Raw genomic sequence first — 17180 nt, 5'->3', positions numbered from 1 at the left:
GAAACCCCACCAATGCAATGAGAATGGCTATTAGTTCATCAAAGGGTGAAGCAATACAAAACGTGTATGCCTCCAAGGCTTCAGTTTTAAATTTATTGAATTCAGGGCAGGTGACTGAGTCTTAATAATAATGAAGGGGGGGGTGATGACCAACAGTAGTGCAGAGATCAGCTGTTGAATTGCTGGCATGGGGAGCCCTTCCAGGGAGCTGACAGGGCTACCTCACCTGAGCCTGCGATGAGCAGCATTGCCAGCAGCACAGAGGTGTATTTTTTTCCTGTACCAGGTAGATTTGCTGCCATTTTTGGTGAACTGCAGTGGTTCAAGAACCACATGGGGCTTTCCCTTTTCTGTTGTTGTGGTTGGGACATTATTTTTATTTATTTTTATTTTAAAATCTACAAGTAATTGTATTATTTACAGTGTGGTATCACCTCTGTCTGATGTGATTACGCAAAAGGGGGTTAAAATGTGTTTTAGGGAAGGAGGGCAAGTAACAGTGTCAGAAGGTTACTGCTGAAATAAAGATCTTTTCTAGATATTTATTTTTATTGAAACTCTATCTTGTATCTACAGTAATCAGTCTGATAGCAAAACAAACAGGCTGTGTACATTAACCTCCTTTAAACTGATAGTGTAAAAGCAAGATTGTATTTGAAGTTACAGAACTGAGTGGCATTGTTGAAGTCAAGTAGCCTAATCATAACAACTGCTCAAACCTGCATTAACTCTAGTTTTTATGTGTAGAATATGTGCAGATACAAAAGATACATAATTCTGAAAGGTTGCGTATAAATATGTCGTTAGAACAACAGTCTCAGTAGGAGTCTTTAAGAATAAGCACTGTTAAAAAATCCATGTGAGAATGTCCATCCAAATTCTCCGAGTTAGGTAACATCTGGTGCCTGGTTTCCACTGGCACTGCAGGAACTATGTAAATGAAAATATTTATGAATTTGGCTTAGTCCATGTTTCCTCTGATCCCAGTAAATACTGTAAAAATAAATAGTTTACTAAAAAATAATATCTAAGAATTGAAACACATAGAACCTACATGAACTGTTCATTTTGTAGCTGTTTTTCCTTTTACCTCCCTTTGAAATGGAGGAATATTTAAATATATCTGCAGTAAGATTATAATTTCCTGAGCTCAGCTCAAGAAACAAGGGAAACTGCCTGCCCCAGTCAGCAGTCGGCTTCCATGCTGGCATGTTTTGACTAGCCTAGAACTGGTAGTAGTGATTGAAGTTCTCACATCAAAGGCATAATAAAACCAATCAACAAATCAACCTACCCCGAAATAAATAGTGACATTTGGAAGTAATATCCCTTCAGTGAACATCATCCTGCTGTATGACCATAAGCTTACATACATGACTAAAGTCTTACTTAAACTTGAGTCTTCAACTTCAGCATTGAACCCTGAAAGGTATACTGCATATCAGGTGAATAATGAAATTTTGTTGCAAATATAATGATGTTTTGAACTTCTCCCTTAACACAGATGACGAGGATGGTATGGACTGCATGGACAATGAGAGGCGGCCACATTTCCCTCAGTTTTCCTACTCTGCAAGTGGACGAGAATAACTTTTTTGTTCTGCTGCTTCACTGTCATCTTAGGTTTATCACTGAAAATGATTCCTGAACATCACCACCAGTACTAGATACTATTATGATAGCAGGGGCACTTTCAGAGACCATTCCAAATTGATCAAGTTTCTTTCCCAAACCTACCTAAAATCAGTTTTGGTTTTGCATGACATATGAGATTTTTCTCTACTACGCTCTCCTGCTGTTGCTGCTGCCCACAGTCTCAGTATAATAGCAACGTCAAGAAGTTACTAACAGTTTCTTTGAAGGTAGATGACTTGACTTCAGCACTGTAAACTTTGTGAACAAGTAGTCATCTATTTTTCCTCACAGCGGAGGCTAAACAAAAACCGTGTTGGTCCAGCTTATCTTCTTCCAGAAGACGAATCAAAATTGTAATTAGTCGAAACAGACTAGGCTATAAAATTTTCTTGCATCTGTTTGTGCTGGTTAGAATGAGGAAACATAGGGGTGGTGATGTACATATGCAAGGTTTCTGTTAGGCATATCATTACTTGAAGCAGGTCTCTGTCATTAACATCTGGCTGGAATTTGTTTGGGAAATGTTTGAAAGAAGGACTTAAACTGTTGATATATATAAATATATATATATTATTTTTTAATTACTGTTGGATACTACAGAAGAAGCAGAAGGGCTGGGCTCGCCCAGCCTACCACTTAGAACTTCCAGGTTCATGTGCAATCATGGAGAATCGAACATTATACATGCAAGAAATGAAGGCATAAAAGCAGCATTTGAAGTTGTTCAAGGGGTCTTATAATTTGCACCAGATAACATCTTTCTCATGCTTTTCTCTTTCATGATATGCATCACCTCTGATGGCTGAAGAATGTAGACAGGCATAATGGTATTGCTTTTCACCAAAATGTGTGCACCAAGGTAAACAGGTGTTTGCCTTACTTGTTTTTATTTTGAGTTTGTGAATTAGCTTTTTTCTCCAGGTGTTTAACTCTGAATATTCTTTTTTGCTTTCCTTTCCTTTTTTTTTTCCCCTTGGTTATACTGCGTTAGTATTTATTTTTAGAGATAAGGTTTATATGTGTCATGTTTGCAAATGCTGCTACATCTTAGAACAGGCTTATAGCAGTTAATTTTGTAATATATGGAAGGACTGTACAAGCTGAAGGGAATAATGCACTTTTCTCCCATGTGGAAATTTTAACAAGGCTCTGAAATTGTACATACTGCTTAGAATCAGATTTTTGTGAATGAAATACTGTCTTTTAACTGTTTGGCAATGGAGGTGAGGAATTCCAACCTCATGTGCCAAAGGGTTAAAAACAAACAGACAAAAAAGCTACGTCTTGTGCTCCATTTAGGATAAACGTAATGTAAGAGCCTGACAGCACAAGAGAAAATGTCTGTTCTATATGAAGGAATTGCATTTGAACAATGAGACCACAGTGATTACAAGAAAAGCACTTTATTTTATTAATTAAAATAGCAAATTTCTGGGATCAGCTGTTCTCAAGGAAGATTTGCCCTCAACCAAAAGAGTCCTGAAATCCAGCAAGTTACATGTAACAGTGGTACCTGATTGACTGAATTTAAAACATCATGACAAATGCTCCACTGATAGGGAAACGTCTTTCCATTTCCTAAGATCTGTGTCTAACAGAACATGTGCATAAACTTTAGCGTTGATCTTCAGCAATGATAATCTTAATAATAAACCCTTTGGTGCTAGGAGTTGGGACGTTATGCCGTGCAGCATACAGAGTGCATGCACCCTTGCTAACAACATCGGACAACCCCAACTCCATGGGATTATCATTTGAAGTATCTCTGCGTTCAGCTCTTGTTAGCTCCCACAAAGACTGTGATATTGCTGAGTATTCCTGGTTGCGTTGTGTGAGTGAGTAGATGGGTCTGAGAGGAGAGATGTTCTACGCAGATGCCTTAGCCTCTTGATGTGGAAAGTTGAGTGCCCAAGCATGAAGCCCACTGCTGGCAGTGCATGTGCTGGGATGGTCAAGGGGTTGATGGGCATTTTAGCAAGGCAGCTAAAAACGCAGAGTAATTTAGACAATTTTTCATGTTTTGTGTTTTATCTTTAGTAATGGATGGATAATCAAACAGAAGTATGTCATGATGTATATTGTAACTGCATACGATGTCATTATGTCACCTTGTAACACTAAAGATGTGTAGATGTTGTTGTTCCTGTGCAGAGAGAGAGATGGGCAGCAAATGAGTTGCAGGTCTGTTCTGCACCGGTGCTGTAGAGGTGTCTACACTGACACAGCGAGCGAGTGACTGAAATAATCAAGTACTTAACAGACGGGCATTAATTAGTTCTCTGCAAAGGTCTCGTACTTACAGACTGAAACTATGGTGATTCAAAATCTGTGTTACATGCCTGTGTTTTCTCCTCTGTGTTTTCAGCTTGTAATAGCAATAAGTCTCTTGACACAGGGCACCTCTAGCTAATGACCGACTGGCCGTGCCTCTGGCCAGCCGCTCCTTGCGGGCAGAGGACGCCCTGTGGTTTAGCTCACCATGGCGTAGCTACTTAGTGCGTGGTTTGCAGTAAGTGTCTGTCAGTGAATTATTTGAAAACCTTTTAAGACATCACTTTGCATTGTGTTTGTCTGCCTTTCGAAACATCAGTGATCAAGTTTGTGCTACAGAGAGTCAGCAGACACTTTGTGCTGCCTGGGCTTGGGGGATTCTCTCTTACCAGTGTTAGAAACAGGTGACAGAGGAATGGACAAGCAGTGCTGAGAGAAACTTTTGAAGCTCTTCTTTTGCTGTCTGCAGTTGTGGTTGGATTTGGACAGGAGATGGTGGCTGGTTGTCTTGGCGAGCCTTTCGAGCACAGTACATTTCAGACTTTGACTCCAGCTTGTACTGACTTCCATGACATACAGTATGCCCTCTTGTACTGCAGCCATCTCAGAGGAAATAGGTCATTTCTGTTTGGATTTTGGCAGTTTTGCACACAGCTTCGCTTTCCACACTAATCCATCTTCCAGTACATTCCTGTTGCTTAAAGAACATTTATTCCAGGATTGTTTTACATTTTTTTCCCATCTTTACTTGTGGCTTCTTAAAGCTGACTGTTCTTGCAGGGGCCATGTGCTTCTCCTAGAGTACAAAAGTAAGGTCTTTCCTTACTAACTGCAGGGTCTATATATTACACCTCAATGTACACACTTTGCTGCTACTGTTTGTACTGTCTACAGTAGAATTTCCTTATCTTGCTCCTGGTAGTGCATTACAGGCAAGCATGAAATGTAAAGTATTTATTTAAATAAAAACCTCTAAATTGGTAATTGAATTACCTCCCTGTAGCTTTAGAGTTTGTGACATTTCTTGACCTTGCTAGTTCTTTCATTAGATCCATGCAAGATCTAGTCATATGGTTAAGGATATTAAGCAGACACGACTATGAACCCAAGAAACCGTATTACTGTTGGTCATACTTAAACTGTTTATTTCCTTAAGTATATGACCCACAAGGATGTGAAATAACTACAAGAAACTGTTTTTGTACACTGTACATCCTTAGTATTTTTACACGTATATGATAGGGATGCACATTATTTTCCTTCGTACAGACAGCTTAAATAAAGCACTATGTCAATCTGCTACTTCTGTGTTTTTTAATGCTAATTTGTTCTGGAGGTTTGTAAATATATATATATATATATGTTCAAGCTTGCCACAAAGGACGTATTTTTTATATCTGCACATTACTATTAAATATCTTAGGGGATAAAATTCGTAAGTTGTTCCGTGTCAGAGAAAAAAAAAAGGAAATGAGAAGGCTATATTGCAGATTACAAAAGATTTCTCAAGTTTTGGGTTAAATATTTACTTCATATTTTAAAGTAATTTTATATAGGTTAGATGTTTCAATCCTGAAATGCACAAAGAATTTACTTAATTTCTTCTTACAAGAAAATGTACATCGTTATTTTTTTATCACTGTATATATAATGATCTGTGCATGTTTAGTTACAAGTTTTATTTGCTGTGAAGTCCTAGTGATAACTGTAACTCGCTGTGACATATTTCAAATACTGGGTGAACGGTTTCAGCTTGTAAATTATTAAGTTACAGTATTGTCAAAAAAAAAAAAGTTTTTATGACTAAGCAAGATGTATTTGTGCTTTGGACCGAGGCTGTTGCCATACAGGTGGTTCATGTTAACTCTATGAGGTGTATGTCCTTATAAAAGTAAATTTGGGTTACACTTTTGAAGCAATGATTCCACAGGGCTATGTTCCTATCAGAACACCCATGATTTAAGTGATTTTCAGCTAATGAAATTCTTGGCCTCATATTCCACAGCTAGGTGATGTGTTTGGGTAAGGAGAAGGGAAAAGTGAAGGTGGGATTTACAGGGCACCATAGAGTGGGACCCTTTGAAGCCCATGAGCTGGTCCAGGGCCATTTGAACCAGTCGATCTGGAGGGCTGAGTGTCCCTAAAGCAGGGGGTCATCTGGGTTTTAGCTGTTCTTTTACATGAATGCTTCTCAGGAATAGAGGTGCTTCATCCAGGTCTCAGGTTTTCTCCTTTTTTTTTTCCTCCTTTTTTTCTCCCCCACCTTGTAATAGGAAAGAGCATCAGAGAGACAGCCAGCCGTAGTTCAGTGATATTAGGATGTCAGTGACCAGGATGCAGCTGTGGCAGGGGCAGGACTATATGGTCAGGTTGCATCCTGTGTTGTGGAACCACACTCAGTCTGCTGACCTGGGGTTTCCTGGATTTGATTGTCTGATCTGACACTTGTAAACTTTGTAAAACTAAGCATTTTATGCTGAAGTAGAAGCAGGGGAGGGAGGGGGGCGGGGCATGAGACAGATAGGCCTAGTGCTGTCTCTGTTAATGACTAATTGAAGTAGAATAGCTGCTGCAGGGAAAATGATTCCTTCTAGACTCCTGGCAACATAATGGGTTACACTTACATCTGGGATGAGTATGAAAAAGCTAATTCCAGCTATATATACTGGCAGCCCAGGACCCTTTGTTGATTCAGACCCGTACATGCATGTGAGTGGCTGGCAGTGGTGCCCTGCCCTGCCACCAGAAGCCACCTGGTAGGTGAGGCAGGTCCAGAAAGGTTGAGGGTCCCGCTGTGCCTTGGCCCAGGGCATGGCAGCTCCAGGGTCTCAGTGAAGCCTAAGTGCTGGGACTAGATGCCCGAGTTCCTTTGCGCGCGTAGGCACTGTCTCCTATTTAAACACAGATTTATGCTGCAGAATAATAAAAAATAAATTTTAAAAAGTTTGCATTTTCCTACATTTATAAATGTATATTCTTAACTGTGTAACCATCTATAAAGTAGCGACACTTATAAAACTGTCAGCCTGATTACTATGGCAAACCCCAAGTTTGACTAGAGAGGACTTTCCTTCATGTGGCTTTCTTGTCCCTAAAGACCTGAGGCCATTCTTGCCATGCTTGGTGTCATATCTGTGAAGCAGTTCAGGGAGGCGATCAGATGTGTTTGGCAGTTAAATATGGCAGGAAATTGAAATAGGGAGGAAAAAATCACTTTGATGTTAGGGCTGTACCACTAATAATTCTTAAAATACAAGGGAAGGAAAGATTGTGTTCCACAGCCAATGGTAACTTATTGCATATGCTGTTACTCTTATTTTTGTTACATTTTATGTGTTCATGCCGACTGAAGTAGCTTTATCACAGGGAACTGTTCTTTGTCCTTTTTCCCCCCCTTTGCTAGTGCAATTCTGCAACTACACTGAAGGTAACAGATGTAGAAACTTTTTTCTTGTGTGCATAGCTTATTCTACGCTAGATAGCAAAAGATTCAGATAAATTCTTTCTGAAACTGTGTGGTATTTGGAGAGTAACCTTGGATAACGCAAGTGCGCAGTTAACCAGAAAAAAAGCCTCCAAGTGTTTTGAGTTCAATAATTTGAAGCCAAGTTCAGCTGTTGCCCATCCCTGAGACTGCTGAATATGTGCGGGTGGAAAAGTCCAGCTTCACCACTTTCGGTGTTGAGAGCCAGGCACTTGCTTAATGGCTCATCTGTACAAACCAAGGGCTCCTTTCTCTTAAAGGCTTTATCCAGCAACATTTTAAAGGGAAACCTGCCCCATGGCAATTCTTCCACATTATGTGGAATATTTGTCAATCATTCTTATGCTTTTCTAATGAATAAGCAGTTGTTGGGACTCTCACTTTTTATATAAAAGTGACAAATACCCTGTAAAATAAAGTTCCCAGGTAGATTCTGGTACTGAGTTTGTAAACAGGAAGGCAGCGTGCTTGTGCAGAACTTGCAAACAGCCCCCTTCTCCCTCCTCCCCCTGCACATGCTTTCCCTTGAATTCAGAAGGACAGAATAAGAACCTAAGAATCTTATTAGGTTTATTGATATTTCAGTCTGTGAATAATATAGACATGTATGTTCAATTATGAAAATAGATTAAAACATTTTATAAAAATTGTACAAATTATTAAAGTCTATACCACATAATAGCTTTTAAAACTGGCTTGCAAGCCTGGTCTTTTCAGAAAAGTCTCAGCTGTTGTCCTAGAAAGTCTGATAGGCTGGTAAGGCTTCAAAATATTTGTGATTCTGTAGTTAAAACCAAATAGAAACCAGCTGAAATTAGCTAGCAACTGTGCCTGTTTTCTGCAGAGGTGTCTTTGGGTGAGCCTCAGACAAGTTTCAGCCAGGTGCAGAGCAGACCTGAAAGATAAAAGGAAGAGATGGGTAGTCTGTGTGGCAGTGCCTGTGTTTCTCATTTGTGTCACTTCAGCCTGCAGGCGAGTTCTTAGAAGAGAAATACAGAACTGGTTAAGATTGCAGTAAGGCAGAGTAAACAAGTGCTGTTTCAAAGCCTGTGCTTCCTGTGGACCTGCTGTCCTCACCTCTTTCTAAGCTCAGAAGTCTTACAGGTAGCAAGAACAAGAGATATCTGATTTCTGAAAAACAAGATCTCCATGAGCTTTCAATGTAGCTCCTGTTTAGCAGTAAATAACTGAGCTCTTGTTCTGGGGCACGTCTAAGATCCTGCCCTTTCTCCTTCCAGGAAAGAAGGCGGTGAGTTTGTGCCAGAGAGTGTTTTCTGTGCAGTGTACCCTGTGTGTCCGGTGTGGGCAGCTGTAGCAAAACAGGAAGCTGTTGCCTGGGTGCTGGTAGGAAACCTCTGGTGGGAAGGCTGATTTGCAGTTTTGAAGCTCTTGCATAGCTCTTGTTTGTGCTTCCTTGGTAGCAGTTGACTGAATTGAGTGAGACATCAAACTATTGGAGCTGGGGGAGCTACCTCGAATTAAGCCACTGGAGTTCTAAAAATTGAATTTAAGAGATGTACATGACCTCAGAAATAAAAATAAACTTTCTACTTTGGCTGGTTTTGCATTAGAAGACTAAAGGGTTTGTTTTTTTTTTCCCCCCCCTTGGTTGGTTAGGCTGCGTTAAAAAAAGAATTTATGAAGCTGTAGTTCATTAAAGAATTAAAAGAACTAAAACCAGTAATATGGTACTCCCCCTCCCCCCCCCAAATACATGCACCAACACCAGCTGGTACAGTTGTGTCTGCAGCTAGTGCAAGGAAAAATGAACTATAGCAATGGAAAGCCTTGGGGCTTAAATTCCCTCTCAGTACCTGGTTAGTGACAACAAGAGGAAACCTCCTCTGTGCTGCAGTGACTCCCAGCATAAGAGTACAGGCAGAAGCTCAAAAAGACAATAAAAGACCCCAAACACTCAACTCCTGCAGAAATCTCCTGGCAAATGCTTTTGTGGGTGTCTTTCCACACCACAGTTACCCAGTGTTAATGCTTTGTGAGATGCAGAACCTCAGCTTGATGGAGGAAGTGGGCAAGTCTCCTCCTGCCTGCAGCCTGAACTGCCAACCAAGCGCAAACACTGGCAGAGTCTCAGAGCACCCCCACTATACAAGGGCCTGGGTGCTAAAGCAGTTATTTAAGGTGCGCCATCTCTAACTAAATGGGCACAACTGTCACTCTCACGTCCAGGTAATTGGTAAAGAAATTGATTACTGGATAGTCAGGGGCAGAGCCTTTCCAGTCTTAGTTTCTCCTCCTCCTAAGAGTACTTTGGTATTCACTGAGCAGACCTTTCCAGGTTCCTCTGGACATTACCTTCTCACCTCAGTGGCATCTGTTGTAACTGGGTGGTTGGGTATTCTTAGGTGTACAAGTTGGAAGGGTCTGTAGGAGTGGAACCACAGACATCGTTTAATTTATTGCTGTTAGCTACACTTTGAGGGGAGAGGAGCCACTAGCTTCCTGTTTGGTTAGAAAGCACTGAGGTGGCTTCAGTTCCTCAATCCTCCTTTGGCTGTAAAACCCAGAGTGGAGCTCTCAGGAGGGCCAGGCTTAGCTCCTGGGCTGTGGCCCAGCAGCCAGACACCAGACCTCCCACAGCTGCAGATTCCCAAACGCTGAAGAGCTGAATACCTGAAGTGTCATGTCAGGCCACTCAGACATCAAGCAGAGGTCTATCCTGTTGTAGTTTAACTTGCATCACCTCTGACTAAAACTCCATCCAAGCAGAGGTGAAGATTTTCATCTTCTTAAAAAACACACACCAACCACCAGCACCAACCCCTGCCTGTGGAATGTCACTGCCTGTTACGAACACCCAGGAGAGGCGCTATCTTTGTGCATTAAGACTACACTAAAAACAAAAGCTCTTTCCCCAGTAACCTAAGCAGCCTTCAGGTCTCCTGAAGAACAGTTGAGGGCCATGTAAGGATCAGCCTGAATCACTTTTGACATCGGCGACGGATGAGCTCCTATTTGCCGGAGACAAGGCTCCCCTTCTGTAACATACAATGAAAAAACCAAGCAAACGGGGCACTTGGGACCTCATTGAAAATTCCTGCTGACATAAAAAAGCAAAGAAAACCACTGCCCCAGAACATCTGTAATTGTGACAGTACCTCCTGCTGAGCGACTGGGGTGAGGATGGGAACATAGGCACGGGTGAGTGTATTTTAACTTCCTTTTAGAAGAAAAGTGGTCTGTTCACAGACACGCTCGCTGTGAAAGAGACATCTGTAACGAGGGAGGAGAGAGTTTAGTGGCTCGGTCACACGGAGAGCACAGGGATAGTGCAGGTTCCTGCCAGGGAGAGGCTAGCTTGCAGAAGGAGATCTTTGGGGGGAAGGCAGAGCAGCAGTACTGGACGACAGCGCTACCTGGAGGTAATTCTCAAGGTCCAAATCCTACCTGTCTGTGCTCTCACTGGCTCAGCTGGCCAGCAATGCCTTCTGGCAGCCAGAGTCTGTGAGGGGATTGTCCACCGGGACAAACACTGATTTCTGTCAAACTGATAGACACCAAGGCACATCCTGCAAGTGAGGGGCATCCCAGCTTTCACAAACATACCTGGTGGGCGGTGCTGAGGTTTCCAGCAATCTCCATTTAGATATTTGTTTGTTCTACTATGCACATTTATTTAGTATTCTGTATTTAGTACCTATGTACAAGGGGAGCTAAGTATCTGTTATCCTCCTGCCTTGGGGGGTGAGTTCCAATGCACAAGAGACTTTCAAAGGCAGAAATTCTGAACTGGAGTCTTCTGAAAACATTCAAGATGAGAAGTGTAAATCCCAGATTAAACTTCTGACTACCTTTACACGGTCCCGAATATGTTATGCTGTCTCCCATTATACAGTATTAGTGCCACCTAGTAGATATTAGTGTAGTGGCCTGATACAGAGCTCATGCTGTAAGGTCAGGCCACATTATCATACTAGTCCTTTTTGACTCTGTGAAAATGAAAATCACAATGTGAGCATCTTCATCATGTCATAGGTAGGTGGTTATTCTGAAATAACACTGAGCTTCTTTCAGTAATAGGAGATTTAATATCATTGTTTTAAAAGTATGTAATTCACTGTTGAGAATGAGAAATATGTTTTCAAAAGCTGGTTACTCCTTCAACAAGGATTCTAAAAGCCTTTTAGCTCATGTGGCCTGTAAGGGAATGCAGTATTGTAGCAGGATCAGGTACTTCTTTTATCACGACTTTTTTCAATCACTTGAAAACCCAGCATTTCCCTCACAATGTCAAATGAATTTTCCATGAAAAAGAGACTCTCAACACACCAAAATGTAGCTGGATTTAAAGACATTCTTTTCTTTCTTTCTGCTTGTCTGTCTTTCCTCCCATACAGCAAACACTAACACTAGAAATAAAAATTACAGTGGAAGTAACCCAACTTTTGAAAACAAATCCTATCAAGGCTCAGGGCTTGTCAGTGTTCATTGATTTTTTTTTTCTTTCCTCTAGGTTAGCTAGATTCAAATAAATGATCCAATTTTAAATTCTGGGGCTTTTAAATTAAGTAACTCTTACAAAGCAGCAGGAACTATGTTGCAGTACTGTGACTCCTACAGCACTGCTGCAAATACAATTATTTAGATAATGTTTCTTTCTATGTGACACTAACTGTTATGATTTATTACAAAACAAATTGTAGCCTTTCTGAAGAACGAGGTGATTCAAGCTTTCTCAGAAGGAAAATACTGGAAGCAACAAAACTAACCAATTCCAAATCAAAAGACAAATACCCAGTGACTATCCAGATCAAAAAGTACCTATAGTAAAATCTGAGATCTTCTAGAAGTTCCCACCTTTCTAAGAGTTGTATGTCTCTCTTGCCCTTCAATCTTTAATTGCTCAAATCTTTAAGATTTTTTTTTAATTCTGTTAGGTAAACCTGTCTTTGCTGTGGAGGGCTTGTCCTTAAACTTTTAAGTGCTAAAAAACCAAAACAAAGCAAACCACCAAAGCACAAAAAGCTCCAAGAATTTAAAACCCAAAAATGTTTCTAACACTTCCTTTTTCCTTTTGTCTTGAAGTGTTCGCCAGATTCAACTCACATCTGCAAATACTTTTAGTCCTCCTTTCCTCTCCCTCTCACCCCATATATAGAATATAGAAAAAAAATACCTACTTCTGCTCATTTCTTTTCATCCATCCAGGTTTTTACTTGATTCCATCTGTGTCCTGTTTGAGATCTGCATCCCATTTTTTTTCCTGAAATATACAACTTAAGTTACTAATGGCTTATGTTCCAAGATACAACAGCACAGATAGGTTAATGTATTTTATGTCATCTTTAAAAGATTAGGTCATGATTGTTTTTTTTTTACCTTCCCCCCACCAAAAAAAAAATTAAAAAAAAATTTATTATAAAGGAAAGCTGTTGGACAATACAGTAAAATGTGGAATATGAGGTCACTTTCACCTTTGATCAACACTGAATCTGCAATTGTTTGATTTTAATATTTATTTCTATACTAACTACATGCATCTTTCTGTAGTTAAGAGCTTCCATTTATGGTGAACTATCCTTTAGTTTTCTTAAAACAATTGTTTGATATTCCAGGCAGCTCTCTTGGGCTGAATTCCAATTCCCAGAGAACCACCATTGCTTTAAATAGCTGCAAATGGATTTTTAGGGCTCATTTTTAATAATTTTTTTATCATTCTTCTGAGCGTTCTCAACTTAAAAAGTATCCTCTGGAGCACAATTAACTTGTAATAAACATAAAGAAGGCAGCTTTTGCCAGTCAAGTCTTGATAGCAGCATAATATCTGAATGATATTTTCCTCTTTTGTGTGATTTTCGTACTTCTGCCCAACTTCATAAAAGCACACTCACTTCCAGAAAAAACAGATTATCAATAACAAAATCCCTGTGGACCATGTAAAGGCTGTTCATATTACTAAGCGTGCTTTCCATAAAACAGAAATCGTAATTTCTTTTCTGAACCACCTTCTTAACCTGTCTTATAGACAGAACACTATGGTTGCCCTAAAATTTGCCAGTAGTCACTACATGCTGATAACCTTACACTATCATGAGCCACCGAGTTTGTCTACTACAACAGGAAGTCCTGTAAAACCAAACACACGAACATGATTAGAGGCTTAACAAAGTACAGATTGTATTTCCTAGGTTAAACATTTACTGAACTCTATAGGTAAAAAGCCTACAAAAAATAGCGTGATTTAAATATTTTAAAGTTCTAAGATGATTCACGTTCTGTTTACCGCTAGGTGTGCCACTAGACTAAATTTCCTACATTGAATTTCCTTTGTTACCTCAGTAACAGTAACCTCCAGTTATCCTGGGCAAACTCCCTATCACTAGTTTGCAAGTTAGGAAGCATTGTGATATTGTTGAATTAGTGCATTTACTCAGCCACAAAGCAAGAGTTCCATTATCTGCTAGTTTACTGAAAACCTCATCCTGTGCTTGTTCTCCTTTTTCTGAAAAAAAGTAAAAGAAAGCCAAAGAAAAAAACCCAACCCTGCAGCTCTCTCCCTTATTCCCAAAGCACTGACTGACTGAAGAACAGTGACCAAAACAAAGAAAGCAAGAACAGCCCCTAAGTAGCCACAGCTTCCTAGGGAGCACTGGAAGCAAGAATCAGTCTTGCCAGAGAAGCAGTGCAGTGATTAGTGCTAAGGCAAGACTGATTGTACATTCACCATCTTACATTTAAGTGAGTGAATCATAAAATATCCCAAGTTGGAAGGGACTCACTAGGATCATCAAAGTCCAACTCCTGGCTCTGCATATGACAGTCCCAAAAATCTCACCAGGAATAGTCATGGAGCAGCAGGAAAAATAAATGACTTTTAAAAATAAGGAGAAAAAAAATTACGAAGTGATAGGGGGACTTAAGTCTGACAAATGGCAGCAAAAAACTCAAAGAAATTATCAACATCAAGTTACTGTTTAAACATTAATGCTGGTAAAGATCAGATTTCCCTTTTCTCTGAAAAAGGAACAAAAAATCTTCAGATAAGAAGGCTAGGAACTGTCACCGAGAATAACTTCTGCATTTTTATTGTCACTTCAAAACATTTTCTTCGTTTAGTTTAGGTTTAAGTGAGACTCAGGTTCAGCTGCCAGTCTCTTTCCAACTGCATGAGTTTTTACTTTATTTTTTTTTATAAGTAATGCTGTATTTAAAAGAATGACAGCAACAAAATCCAGCAGCTGAAATGAGACTCCTGGCAGATCTCTCTGCTAAAGCTGCAGAATATTCCCCTCAGACTTGCTTTTCTTCTGGCAGAGTACCTGTGTTCGCAGAAACTGCACCTCTTCTGTAAGCAGCTGCTTCTCTTTGAAGAGTTGATTCTGTTTGTTGAGCAACTCCACTAACTGCTGGGCAGTGGCCTGACAGTGCTTGTCAAGCTGCTGTAACCTGGAAAAAAATAGATAAAAGGGTTGCAGAGCATCTGAAGTTGGAGTTCACAGTAGAAGCTTTGATGTTTGCACTGGCGGGTGCAGCTCCCAGAGGCCAGAGTCCAGGCTGGTGGTTGGGCTGAGACCGAAGTATTACTCCTAGGATGGGCATTCAATGTATTTTCACACTCTAAACAAGCACTTTTAAAGGTTTGCTCCTTTAATTTAGGAGCCTTATGTGGACATGACAGCAAATTTGCTTTGCTGTGACATCAATAAAGACTGCAGGATTGCATCTCGACACCCGTAGCTAAGCAAGCTGCGCATTCTGTAGTTGCTTCAATAACTGTCTTCCTGAAACACACACAGTAGCCCAGATCATAAATCCAAACACCCAAACTCCCTGACAAACTGGACTTGAAGTGACAAAAACTTATGTTTTCTGTCTACTACTCTTTGCTGGTTAATGTCCAAAACTCATTACAGAATACATTTATTTCAAGTAAGCATAGTGTTAATTAAGTACGTCAGCATAGATCCTTTATTAGTGTAACAGGGATTCCTGGGGAAAGATGTAAAGAGCCTATTACTCCAAAGGTCCTCCTCATCAGGGTCTGCAAAACAGAGGGAACAAGCTGACAGTATCAGAAAAAACATGGAGAGGCCTTCTGCTTACACTGGAAAAATAAGTGCCTAAGATGGGACAATGCTACTGTAAGACAGGGCAAGCACACATTTACTTCTTTAATCACAAAAACGGGTATCACTTATTATGTCTCCAGTGACTGCATATACTCCTGGCACCCAGACAGAATTAATTTCCACTCATGTAAATTCTACATCAAAACAACATTTTTTACTAGATAATCACAGGTAGCCTGTGCAAATTTCACACTTATTACTGGACACAAGCCATAGTGCACTCTATTGTGAAGCTCTGTGTCCTTTCAAATCATGGAAGGGGTGATTGGGATAAACTACTGTAAACAAAAAGTCTTTAATTAGGGCAATACTACTCAGTTAGACTTTTCTGTTTGTAACTTCACCACCTACTGTGTTACATTTAAACTGTCCCCTTGAGGAGAGGGAGAAAGATGACACAAGCACTGAGCTGGGTTTGACTAGCAGGCCACAACTTTATCATCTGTATCTCCAGTGCTTGAGTACAGGTTTAATAACATTCCAATTTACAATTCTGGGCCATGATGGATGAAAAGGGAGCAGTTCTAGTCAGTGCAGATCTGGATCTGTGAATTCCCAAATTCTGTCTGCCAGTCTGCTCTCCCAAAATTGCTGCCAAGCTGGCCCTTGGTCCACACACTGGGACTCCCAGCCTGCTCTGGTGCATTTAGCTCCTGAGGACAGGCTCTGGGCCCTCTCACAGTATCTGCTATTATGTGTGACATGTGCAGCACAGCCACACATTCCCATATGCATTGTATCTGGCCTGCCTGCTGATCTTGTAAATGATTCAAGATGAGAAATGAACAGCTCCACCCACATTCACTGTACTTCCCATATGTTACAAATGCACATCGATGCCTGCCATCATTTTTACAACTGGGTGACAGAACCTTCTGCACATTTTGCTAATACAAGTGAGGGAGGTTGCACGGTCGCCACGCTCACTTTGGCAACACCACCTACCAGGCAACCATGTACTGTGTCCTGAGCATGAGTAACCACTGTGTCCTTGCCCCCCGTCCTAAAAGAGATCATTTTTCCACCAAAGTGCCAAGATCTGTCCAGTTGGGATGGCATGCAGCTGCTCTCCCTTGGCCTCGGAGTGCTGATGGACAGGGACTGACTGCACGCTCTGTCATGTTACTTCAAGAAACAAGGTGAAGACATGTAGCTCTTGAACCATGTTATGTTTGGACTCCTACAGGACAACCTGGCACTAAGGAGTAAACTCCCATTTAGTAGAAATAATAATTCAAATAATAATTCAAATAATTTCCCACTAGCCACTTTAAACCAAAGTTCTTACTTTTATATGGAAGCAAGAAAGAGACAGTTTCATGAGACAAGTGGTTCCACAGAAGAAGAACACAAGTGAGGCATCACAAGCTGCAATGAATGCTTCAAGGTAAATGTTTTAATCTGATTCTCAGTATTCTCAGAGCTTATGTTAGTATGGCTACAAGCTACCTTGCTTCTTTGTGCAGCTACAATCTGAAGAAGACATCTCTCACTTCACACAGCAGTAAAATTTGGATCTGAGACAAGACTATACCCTAGTCTATCAAGAAATGAAGTGAAAAGGGACAGATAGGGTTTTGTTATATTTTGACAGCTATGGCTAGACAATCACTGCAAGACCCTGCAGAAACTAGGTGAAACATCGAACATAAAGCAGAGCTTTGGCACCAAGGTGAATTCTACCAGCAGAATAAATTTCTATT

General features: G+C 40.5%; 1 protein-coding gene and 1 long non-coding RNA gene across 3 annotated transcripts in view; one reads left to right on the top strand and one right to left on the bottom strand.

Moving 5' to 3' along the window:
- Positions 1-5208, top strand: part of AKT3 (AKT serine/threonine kinase 3) — a 150533-nt gene extending 145325 nt beyond the window's left edge. For both annotated transcript variants that reach the window (XM_017806714.1, XM_017806713.1), the window contains exon 14: positions 1505-5208. In XM_017806714.1, the coding sequence (XP_017662203.1) occupies positions 1505-1590 (86 nt within the window). In that variant the 3' untranslated portion in view covers positions 1591-5208. The remainder of the gene's footprint in view (positions 1-1504) is intronic.
- Positions 5209-7943: 2735 nt separating this feature from the next.
- Positions 7944-14987, bottom strand: LOC108493377. Its single transcript, XR_001873455.1, has 3 exons — positions 14668-14987; positions 12529-12611; positions 7944-8285 (listed from the first exon to the last, which is right to left on the bottom strand). It is a non-coding gene; the product is annotated as an uncharacterized LOC108493377 (long non-coding RNA).
- Between the last annotated feature and the right edge of the window lie 2193 nt (positions 14988-17180).

Source organism: Lepidothrix coronata, unplaced genomic scaffold (assembly GCF_001604755.1).
Source record: "Lepidothrix coronata isolate B3197 unplaced genomic scaffold, Lepidothrix_coronata-1.0 Scaffold16, whole genome shotgun sequence".
NCBI lineage: Eukaryota > Metazoa > Chordata > Aves > Passeriformes > Pipridae > Lepidothrix > Lepidothrix coronata.
Note: the sequence above shows the minus strand (reverse complement) of the source record. Positions and strands in the feature narration are given on the sequence as shown.